The sequence below is a fragment of the Triticum aestivum genome, chromosome 1B, assembly GCF_018294505.1.
Source record: "Triticum aestivum cultivar Chinese Spring chromosome 1B, IWGSC CS RefSeq v2.1, whole genome shotgun sequence".
NCBI classification, from domain to species: Eukaryota; Viridiplantae; Streptophyta; class Magnoliopsida; order Poales; family Poaceae; genus Triticum; species Triticum aestivum.
In genome coordinates this window covers 466149399-466160215 of record NC_057795.1, presented here as the reverse complement: position 1 = coordinate 466160215, position 10817 = coordinate 466149399, and the positions used below count along the sequence as shown (strand labels likewise).

General features: G+C 49.8%; 1 protein-coding gene across 2 annotated transcripts; it reads left to right on the top strand.

The window, feature by feature from the left end:
- Positions 1 to 1096: 1096 nt before the first annotated feature.
- Positions 1097 to 8706, top strand: LOC123132141 (RNA demethylase ALKBH10B). 2 transcript variants are annotated; one of them, XM_044551901.1, is made up of 7 exons: positions 1097 to 1847; positions 5376 to 5524; positions 5682 to 5799; positions 6721 to 6822; positions 7000 to 7115; positions 7543 to 7697; positions 7856 to 8706. In XM_044551901.1, the coding sequence occupies exons 1-7, from the start codon at positions 1280 to 1282 to the stop codon at positions 8346 to 8348; spliced, it is 1701 nt and encodes a 566-aa protein (XP_044407836.1). In that variant the 5' UTR covers positions 1097 to 1279; the 3' UTR covers positions 8349 to 8706. The 2 variants fall into 2 exon arrangements, with proteins under 2 accessions (XP_044407836.1, XP_044407845.1); XM_044551910.1 differs by having other exon boundaries at positions 1098 to 1847; positions 5379 to 5524.
- Positions 8707 to 10817: the final 2111 nt, after the last annotated feature.

The following is a 10817-nucleotide window of genomic DNA, read 5'->3' as shown; positions in this document are numbered from 1 at the left end:
TTGTAGGCATTAAGGATGATGTGCGAGACTATGATCGTACCATGTAATGCTCTTGCAACAAAAGATCTCTTCCGTATCTTAATATACACACACACATATTCATAGCCCCCCTCCCTCTATCTCTCCCTCTCTCTTTGAAAAATCCATCTGATGAGAAAAAGATATGTCGTACAATGGATAATACCGATCTCTTAGACGTGGTCATGATGAAAAAAAGATATGTCATACAATGGAGAATACCGATCTCTTAGACGTGGTCATGATGAAAAAAAGATATGTCGTACAATGGAGAATATCGATCTCTTACACGTGGTCATGGCGGGAGGCCATTTATTTTCGCAACAAAAGGCCAAACCCTACAAAAATCATACACAGAAATCTAAGAGATGGTCAACCGCCGTGGATGTCCAATGCATTATGCGTATCCCATCTTCAAATCTCAAAACGCGTGATTTTTACAAATGGGTAAGCATGCAAATAGCTGGATAATTTTTTTTAACCGTAAATAGCTGGATAATTCATTGATTAAATTACCTACTTGCCAAAACAGGGCTCTACCCTCGCACATCACAGCCTATCCTTACACGGTTATTACACCCAATAGAGAAAAATTCTTCCTAATTCGCCTGTACCCAATCCTGTCTTGCACAAACAAGAACAAAAAACCGAACAAAGATGCGGGGTCCTGAAATGGACGGCTGGGATGGTGCGTGGTCCAACCAGGCTCCCACGCATGGCCACCCGGTCCGGTCCATGGACGGGGCCAAGGACCAGGCGCACGCCGTCGCCGCGCATCCCGAGGCCATCCGCCACGGTGGGTGACGTCCCCGTGCGCCGAATCGCGGTGCAGGCGTGCAGCCCATCTCTGCGGAGGGAGCGAGCGCGCGGTCCACACGCGCCCCCGTAGGCCGGGTCGAGTCGAGCCACCTCCTATAAAGCGAGGCTGACCTTAACTAACTGCTGCCACCACCTTGTCGGATCTGCGCCCGTACCCGCTAATCCACCCCGACGTCACCCTGCCCGCCCCTGGGCGCTGTTGGCTACGGGGTACCCTCGGCCGCTTCTTCTCCGGGGGTATTTATAGGCGCGCCCCCGAGAGAGAAGCGCTCCCCACAATACCAAGCCGATTTAGAACAGGCCGGGCGTCCGTCGAACACCTTGACGCCATTACAAAAAGCTTGGGCGGAGAGAGGCCACGCATACGGGTAGGGAATTGAGAGGGAGGAGAGATATCCAGTGGTTAGTGCGGGGGAGTGGTACCCTGGCGATCGCGGGAGGGATGACGACACCGGCGGCGGGGGCCCCGGGGTCACCGGTGGCGGCGCCGGATCAGGTGGCGGCCAGGGACGCCGTGATCGGGTGGTACCGCGGCGAGTTCGCGGCCGCCAACGCCGTGATCGACGCGCTGTGCGGCCACCTCGCGCAGATCGGCGGGGCCGACTACGACGCCGTCTTCGCCGCGCTCCACCGCCGCCGCCTCAACTGGTTCCCCGTCCTCCACATGCAGAAGTTCTACTCCGTCGCCGACGTCGCCGCCGAGCTCCGTCGCGTCTCCGACGCCCGCGCCGCCGCGGCCGCCGCCTTCTCCGAGGAGGAGGCCGCGTCCACGGTGATCCACGAGCCCATGGACGAGCTCGTCGTCACCGTCGCCGCGGAGCCGGACCCCGAGCCCGAGCACGAGCACGAGCCTATACCGGAGGCGCAGCCCGATGTCTCCGTCCACCCCGTCGTCGCCGTCCACTCCGTCGACGCGGACCGCGAGCCGGAGGCGGACGGCGAAGATTCCTCGGGAGATTCGTCGGAGCGGAAGGCGGCCTCCACGGAAGACGACGCCGCCCACGACGGACGTAAGTACAATCATCTCTATTTTTTTTTCGAGCGATCTCTATTAATTAATCCTCGTGTGCGCGTAGTGTTATACACCCTTTTTCCCTTAAGATTTCCCTTTCCGGCCGCATTTGAATTTTTCCGTTAGTTTCAATCTGTCTGTCGAACCGATCTCCCGTTTTGGCCCCGCTCCGCAGACGGTTGGATCTGGTCTTTCGTTTCGCCTGTGGTTCCTTCCGCAAGCTTTTCCCACTTGAATATCTCCTGTTTTATTGGGGGCCTAATAACCAAAAAGGGACGGAATTAGGCTTCCAAATGACGTTTTCTTTATGTTACTCCTACTATGCTAAAGCGGCATCGTTAATAATAGTATTGACGCCAGTTCGACGAACCAACACGCACCGGGCCCATTACGTCTGGTGGTTAGGGGGGAAAACTGGGGCGAGAGAGCCAATAATTTTCCGTCCAGCCCCACCAGAGGCGGAGTTATTTAGCCCTCGTTGGGAGGATCGGACGGCGGGGACAGCCTCGGTCGGTCAATCCTGGCCACCCGTGGCGGCGGCGGCGCCCCGTGAAACGGCATCACGAGGTCGCTGGAACTGCAAAACCCTACGGCTTTTCTCCAGACGCCGTCCCCCCTCTCTTTCCGTGCGCCAACTTTATTTTCGGCTCGCCTGCACGCACCCTCCTCGCTCGGCCACCCTTTTGGGAAAGTACTGACCAGTACGGCCGCTACCCGCCACCAGTAATTAGCTCATGTGTTTACTTTTGGTGTGGGGGCTTTGCCAAATTAATGTACTCCTGGTACTACCATCACCTGTCGGGGGTGCAAAACGTGCCGCGCCGTGGCGGGGACTCTGACGCCTTTGTCCTGCCGGCCGGCCCGGCCAGCAGCCAGCTCGCGGCGGTTCCACTCCAGCGGCCTCGAGGGCACCGTTGTGTGTTACGGTCTGGTGAGGAGCGCCAGCAGGCTGCCATGGGGCGGGGCCTCCCTTTGGGGGCATATGCTCCAGCGATGCTAGGCTGTAGCGTCGCGGAGGGCGGGCGGCATAAAATATTTCAGGTGAATCTGGTTAGCATGTGCCCCGGGAGTCACCAGATTTGGCAACGCCGGTCTCGACAAAACCTTTGCGTCCTTCGCCCTTTTGAACGAGGAGATTAACTAGCGATGACACCGAGTTTGAACCTCTCTGCTTTGGAGTTGTTTTTAACTTTCGGGCTGTGTTTTCAAGTGCCCCGCGGCTCGAAATGTGGTCTTCCATCTGCATCTTCGGGCTGGGGTGACGAATGAGCACGCTTGGTCACCAGGTAAAAAAAAAGAGTCGGGAATGTATTTATTATTTCTTACGCAAGAAAAGAAAATCAATTAATAAATTTGAAAGTATTCCAGAATGGGCGAACTTTATGAAATTTGATTTGTCATCTCTGTTTTCGAGATTGACTGCATTTGTCGCGTCGCTGCAAAGTTGGACACGTAAGAGTTGACATTTTTTGTAGAGGGAATAATTTTCTCTTGTCTTGTATAAAATACTCTGAATTGTCATGATACAACATGTAGAGTTATTTTTTAAAGAAAATTTGCTCATCAGATTACTTCACTGTCACTATGAGAGCGACGCGAGTGATTGCAAAGAGCATAGGAACCAAATCATGCGGCCGTAATCTTTTTCTTTAAGTTGTAGCAATTCGAAATGCCACGCATAATAACTTGTGCTAGGAATCCCTTGGGGGACACACAGCTATGGTATAGTTTCAGTGGAAACACGAGTCTTTTGCCCAGCGCCTCCTACAGGACTTTTGGGAGACATGCCCTGCAGTCGGAGGCGTGGCCTACGCGAGTACAGTTCCTTTGGTATTGGCGTGGGTCTCATGAGGAGGGCGTCACCCCAGTCAGAATTCCATCACGACCCGTCTGATCGCAATCAAACGGAAGGAGCCAGAGGTCCGAGCGAGTTAATGGACCCACATGACCGCCACCGTGGAAAATTAAATTCATGCACGCCTCCTTCTTTCCACCACGGCCTCCACGTGTCGAAGAGCGACTCGACTGGACCCAGATCGGATTCGAGAAGCCCAAAGATCTCCGGGCCGAGGAGGCTGGCTGGATCTGGTGCCATGCCGATCGAAGTGGCCGCTCCTCCGACTCTGAGCTGTACACGTGGCCCGCCCTTGGCCACTGGCTGCTGGGCCCGGCCCAATCGACCAGGCATTCCGTGGGTCCCTCTGGCCCCGTTTCTTCTCGAAAGACCGTCCTGAGAAAATCGGTACACCCGTGGGCCGCGGCTGCTCTCGCGTTTAGTCTTCAGGCAGGGGCCAGCGGTAGGTGATGTACCCATGCAGGGGCGTGTTAAGCACGTGATTATACTATGATTATCTTACGAGATTTTGAATTGACAACTCATTAGGCTGTGCTAAGTTTGCCACCAGCGCTTGTTCAAAAAAAAAAAAGTTTGCCACCAGCGTTGCCAGTGTCGCATATGCAGCATGTGGGCCGATCATATGCTCAGCTGATGTGATCATCACTGAAGCAGCCTTGTCGGTTTCCTGCTAAGCCACCAACCTTGGAAGCATTTTTAAAGATTTCCCGCGATCCCTTCCAAATTGACAACTGAGAGGCTGCCACCTTTTAAAAGGGAGGGCAAGAAAAATCTCATGTTTTCCTGTGCCTAGGAAAAGGAAGGATATACAATTGCGAAAGCAGAGAGATGTTCTGCAACACGTAGAGGGTGCTGTAATATCACCATCCAATACTACTTTTCTTCTCGTTCAATAATTGAACAACGTATTGGTCCCTGCTCGCTCGCCCCCACACTTATGCCAATGTGCTAATGTCCATGTACATTCAACTCGAGAGAATCTCTCGTTTATACCCACTTTTCTTCATCCACGAAAGGCAGCCTCTCTTTTCTCTCCACGCCGTACTCGGTAGAAAATGACACGAATGGACTACACCTTGGAAAACTTCCACACAAGGCCATTTCAATTTCGTCCTGTGTTATGATGGTGATCTTGAAAGATCGAATGAAACTGCATCATGCTAACAGTGCTGCACGACAGAGCGATCTAGTCTAGTGTAAGTTCAAAACATCAAACGGGTGACCAACTAGACCTTTTGTTGCTGCGTGACTGTACCCACTGACGAACCTTAGGTAGGTGAAGATCTGACTACGCCATGCGAGAAAAGCTGAGGCTAAATACATTTCGTATTCTATAAAATTGTTTAGAGGATTCCTGTCCAAAAGCTATCGTTGGTGGCCTAACAAGCATGCTAGCTACGTTTCTCATTTTGTGAACACCTTCATGCAACCACCTGCTTTTTCCGTGTGAGCTGAAGGATAAACCAACCAGAACAGAATTTTACTGATGACGCATTTCTTCCGTATTTATTTGCTGCATTTGCTAACGCTCTTCCCGGTGGAGCACAGGATTGTTTTCTTTTCTTTTGAAACTAGATAGCACACTTCAAAAACACTGTGTACGTTTTGCAATCGCTAATCGAAATGCAGTCATACCATGCTTGGAACCCCTCTGAGATTTATGTTACTCAGCAGATAACACCGACCAAGGATCTCAAGGCGGGCACAGCCTACCAGAGAGCTACCCTATCTGCTCTGACCACGACGAGTGCATCGCCCGCCCCGAGAGGATCAAGATCCAGAAAGGTTTCATGGCGAAGGAGTCCGTGAAGGGGCACATGGCGAGTTCCATCTTTACACCACTCGGCAAACTTTCTGTATTGAAGAACTAGAGATGCTGTAGGAAGTAGTAGCACACCCATTGATCTACCAGTTTATCATATACTTCTTGTAAAGGTGCTCTTTTCTAACAATATGTTTATGACCTTGTGTTATCAGGTTAACGTTGTGAAAGGCCTGAAGATATATGAAGACGTGTTCACAACAATGGAGCTCATGAAGGTTGCTGATTTCATCAATGAAATTCGCCAGGCTGGTAGAAATGGGGAGCTTTCAGGTAAGTTGTGTTTTGTGGCCCTGAAGTTTTTTCCTTCTTTAAATGTTCAAAAGTTGGAGCATTTGGGCATTGTTTTGTGTGGTGCAATTTATCTTCCTGCTTATTTTTTTGTACATTCCTTTCTGGATACTTCTGTTGTGCCCACAAGACCACAGCTACCTCTGATACTATCCAATTGATGCTTTGAAGATACCAAATATCCCTAGGGCACCTAACTGTGGTCCTAGTTCGCGCACTACTACTTTTTCTAACGGTGGTGATGGTTTTGTCTGATGCACTTTTGTGCTAACTGACTCAGTATCTACAGGTTCTAGGTCCTAACAACTCTCTCCATTTTTAGGCTAAATTAGTATAGTTGAGTACTTGCTGTTGCATAGAAAGCTGCCAGTTATCCTAATTTAGGAAATGTAAAACTCGCATGTGAGAAGGTACAACCATCAACCTAGTGACACACTGACTATAATACCTGGTCTATTTGGATGTGTAGTTTTCTTCACCTAGCTAACTTTAATGTTGCCTCTCAGTGACAAAGAAAAGTTAGACATGAATGTATATATTAATTTTAGTAACATGTTAGATCACCTCCCTTTATTGCATAGGAATTCTAACATCACCTCCAAAGGTGTGCACCACAAAACGTTGATCCAAGTATAATCTCAACCTGCCAGCCTTGCTTAATTTCTAATAAGTATGGTTCAGTTAAGGTTTGACATAGAGCCCACAACGTTGGTATAGTTCTGTAGGGTTTTGGCCAAAATCTTCATTGCCAAGTAAGCTGCCTTAACTTGACAGAATTTTCTTGTTAGCTTTGTAAAGTGCACTCGGCTACTCTGTCTTTCAAATGTGGCACTCTGTTGACATGTTTGACCTTGTGTCATTTCCTTGATCATTTTGATGTTAATCCTCTAGTTTCAAATCTAGGTGAAACCTTCATATTCTTCAACAAGCAGATCAAAGGGAACAAGAGAGAGATCATTCAGCTCGGTGTCCCACTATTTCAACATACCACAGAGGAAACCAATTGTATGTTCAGGAAAACTGTCAGCTCATACTACTACTTTTCCTCCAGCTTGCTTGCAGTTGCAAGAATATTCTTTTGGGTGTGGGATCCTTGCATGGGTATCGCATCTGCGGACAAAGTAGATGCCATAGTGCATGATGTCATAACTAACACCTGTCTTCTCTTTGCCTTGTGTGCAGGTCATATAGAACCAATCCCAGTTGTCCTGCAGGCTGTCATCGACCACCTTGTTCTTTGGCGCTTAATACCAGAAAGCAGGAAACCAAACAGTGTCGTCATCAATTTCTTCGATGAGGTAGGTGCTGCAGTGCTGTTTGCCGGTTGGTGATTAATTATAGATTATCATATAACTAAACTTAATGAAACCAAATGAGATTTTGCTTCCGGTACTGTCATGAGATATGTGGGTCAAATCTGAGCCAGAACTGCTAGTCTGTACACACTTTTCTTCCTCTTAAAGAACCAGCCACTTGTGTATACAAATAGCAAAGTAAATTTGTACATTACAGTTAGTGGGTTCTTGTAGGGTCAACTGTCCATATTAAGTATCTTTGATCCTTTCAATAGATATGAACTGAAATAGTAAAAGTAAGATACCAATGCTACTACACTATATAACACAGTGCCTTTCTTCAGGGCATGAACATATATAGGTTGAGAACTCAAATGTTTGAAGCTTGTTAAGGTGTTGGTATCTGACAAGTGATGAAATTGTTTCATAGGACGAGCACTCGCAGCCCTACTTCAAGCCTCCCCACCTGGACAACCCCATTTCCACTCTCCTGCTGTCTGAGACCTCAATGGCATTTGGAAGGTCACTTGTCACTGACAGCAATGGCAACTACAAGGGACCCCTCACACTCTCACTGAAGCAAGGGTATGTACGCTTAAGGCTTTAGCTTACCAGAACCTTGTCACTTGTCTGTGCCATTTCCACTTTCTTTTCGACTTTTCTATTACTGTTCGTATAACCGAAGAAAGCATTGCATTGCAGTAGTAGAATTTGCATCTTATGTTTACGGATCATCTTTGCAGGTCACTTCTGGTGATGCGCGGGAACAGTGCGGACATGGCGCGCCACGTTGTGTGCCCGTCGTCCAACCGCCGCGTGAGCATCACGTTCGTGAGGGTGAGGCCGTCGACGCCGGTGGACCTCAGCCCGCTCCCGTCGCCCACCAAGGCCATGACGCTCTGGCAGCCTCCCCCGACTGCGGCAACGGCCGGCATGCAGAAACCACCCCATGGCAGCAACGGCGCCATCATTGGCTACTGCCCGGCGCCACAGGCCATGCTCGCCCCTGCGTGGGGCATGGCCGTGCGCGCGGCGCCTGTCATGATGGTCGCCGCGCCGGCGAGGCCAATGGTGATGGCGCCCTCCAGCAACATCAACAAGAGGATGGGGCGCGGCGGCACCGGCGTGTTCCTGCCGTGGACGGTTGGGCCCAAGAGGTACAACAAGCACCTCCCCCCGCGCATCCAGAAGCGCCGGTTCTCGGCGATGATGTCGCCCATAGAGTCGCAGGGCTGAAGCGGCCGGACCACACCTCACCTCGCCGCCGGCATAGCCGTTGGATCTGATCGATAGGCCGTCGTACATCCCCGGTTGGTTCGTGGAGCAGTTTTTCTTCTTCTTCCGAGGCAAAAAAGTTCGGAAAACGCACGGGCAGCGTGCCCTCCCTCCCTGTGTATTCTGTTTGGTGACTTTCGTTGGTGCTGGTGTTTCTTTTTTTCCTTGTTGTGGGGTTTGGTCTGGTCTGCCTGTAATCTAGTTGAGTTTGTGGCCTTGTGGGTAGCACAGGGCCGATGCGGTACGTAGAAATATGATGATGATGAGTAGGGATAGGTGAGGTCAGAATGAATCAATCAAAACTTTTCTTTTTTGTCTATCTCCTCTGTTTCGGAGAAAGAACTGGATGCATACATACATGCCGAGTTTGGGTTTGCAGGTCTATATACAGGTAGAAAGAATATGCACTAAATTTCGTCTGTTGATCACTTGTGTTGTTCTTCTCTTCTTTGAACGGGAGGCAAACTATCCTTACAGGCTTGGACACTACTGTCCTTAGCTGCAAGGATTTCAGCCATTAGACTGTGCATGTTCCAAGAAGTAAAACAGTTTGACAAGCAACCGGCATATTGTGCAAATGACCAGGTTTTAAGCTTAACCATCCGAAACAGACTGATTTCTTGGAATTGTGCAATACAAGAATGTTTATAGGTTGTTCTGATAGACTATTTTGGATTGTAGGCTTGTATGTAGCCCACAAATTAGAGATGGTGGCCAATGAAGTGATAAACTCTGCATTTCTTATGGTTTGCCAAAACTCAGCATAATGTGAGACTATCCTTACGAAACAGCACACTACTTCAAAACATCACCTGATTCTTCAGGACACCGTCTACTCCGAAGCATGCTTAGCAAACATCGCAACAACATTGTTTAAATAGTCCCATCAAGGACATGAAATCAGAGATTCGGAGCATTATCCACTTTGTGTTCAATCTTCAATGCTGAGCAATAAGGCACGGAAGTAACCAGATATGCAACGGTTGAGCCATCTTCAGGCAAATCGCACGGTACCTCCTCTCACTTCACCCTGAATGATAAGAAATGCAGAGTTATCAGCACAGTTCCCAGTGAAATAGGGGTTCTCTAAGCGAATAACAAGCCAATTTGTTTACGAAAATGACTTGTGACAAAAAAAGACCATATATTCACCGGAGTTCATGAGTCTAATGTTACTTCTACAGACCAAGAGGATATAATGCGAGTAGGCATCCAAGCTTCAATAAACACAACACGGCCATCAGAGAACACACTTTTTTTAACGAAAAAGATCAGATAACACGCTTTTTTTACAGAAAAATATCAGAACACACGCTAGAGTTTGAAATTCTTTGAATGCATATATTCCCCTAATTATGAACTATTGATGAACTGGGTTGACAAATAGTAAAACTAATATAGTTTCAACAAAGTACACAAGGCAACAAAACTACAAACAGATATCTTCTGACTAAGCATTACTCATAAACCGACATTACATGTAACTGGGATGCGAGGACAAGATTAATTACCAGGAGTCGGTCAGTCAGAGCCGTCATCCAAGCCCGGGAAGGAGAAGTAGGCAAACATGGGGTGCCCGTACTCCTCGCCGTCGTCCGTCACTAGGCGCTCGAGCTTCCGGGTGTCCAGATGGTACGAGTAGTGCCCATAGCCCGACGTGCCGATGAACACCCTCCCGGTGCGCCCGGCGTCCATGTCGCTCAGCCAGGTGCACTTGCGCCGGGCGATGAAGCTCGAGGGCAGCTGCGGCATTTCGTCGAACGCCTGGAGCAAGCACACTTCCCTCTCCAGTACCCACACGTTCTGGCCGTCCTTCGGCCCGGGCCCCAGCACCCGGAGCTCCAGGTTCTCGTGATCCATTGACATCGAACCGAAGCAGAACCGCCCGTCCGGGAGTATTTAATAAAAAACTATCACAATTCATGGAACCGTGCCTACAAACTACCACTTTACAAATTTGTGCCGAAAACTACCATTTTTTTATTAATCCTTGACTAAAAACTACCAAGTCTGAAAAGAGCCCGATTCGGCTCTTTTAAACGCGTTTCTGACTAGTTGGTCCCACACGTCAGTGTCTATCTTCTTGCTCCTCCCATATCTTTCTTAGACATTTCAACAAACACCTTGTTTTCGTGCTCCACGGCTGGGAGCTCGCCGGCGAGCGAGAGCACGCGCAGCTCGGCGGCTGGCCCATCCAACCCCCGGCCAACCCTCCTCATCCTTCTCCCCCTCTGTCCTGAGCACGACCTCCAGCAGGGCGGCGGTGCGCCCCTCCATTGCACGCGGCAGCGCTCCTCTGGCCAGAGCGCGGCGATGCACCCCGGAGCACGACGGCGGTGCACCCCTCAGCGCCGTCCGGCAAGGCAAGGAGCAGCAGCAACGGCGGTCGTCAAGGAATAGCAGCAGGCGCGAGAGACAAGGAGCAGCAGG

Bases quoted from the DNA above. Each gene is read 5' to 3' on its own strand.
- LOC123132141 (XM_044551901.1), top strand. From the start codon at position 1,280: ATGACGACACCGGCGGCGGGGGCCCCGGGGTCACCGGTGGCGGCGCCG. The intron at 1,848-5,375 runs GTAAGTACAATC...TATGTTACTCAG, and splicing joins CGACGCCGCCCACGACGGAC to CAGATAACACCGACCAAGGA. The intron at 6,823-6,999 runs GTATGTTCAGGA...CCTTGTGTGCAG, and splicing joins TACCACAGAGGAAACCAATT to GTCATATAGAACCAATCCCA.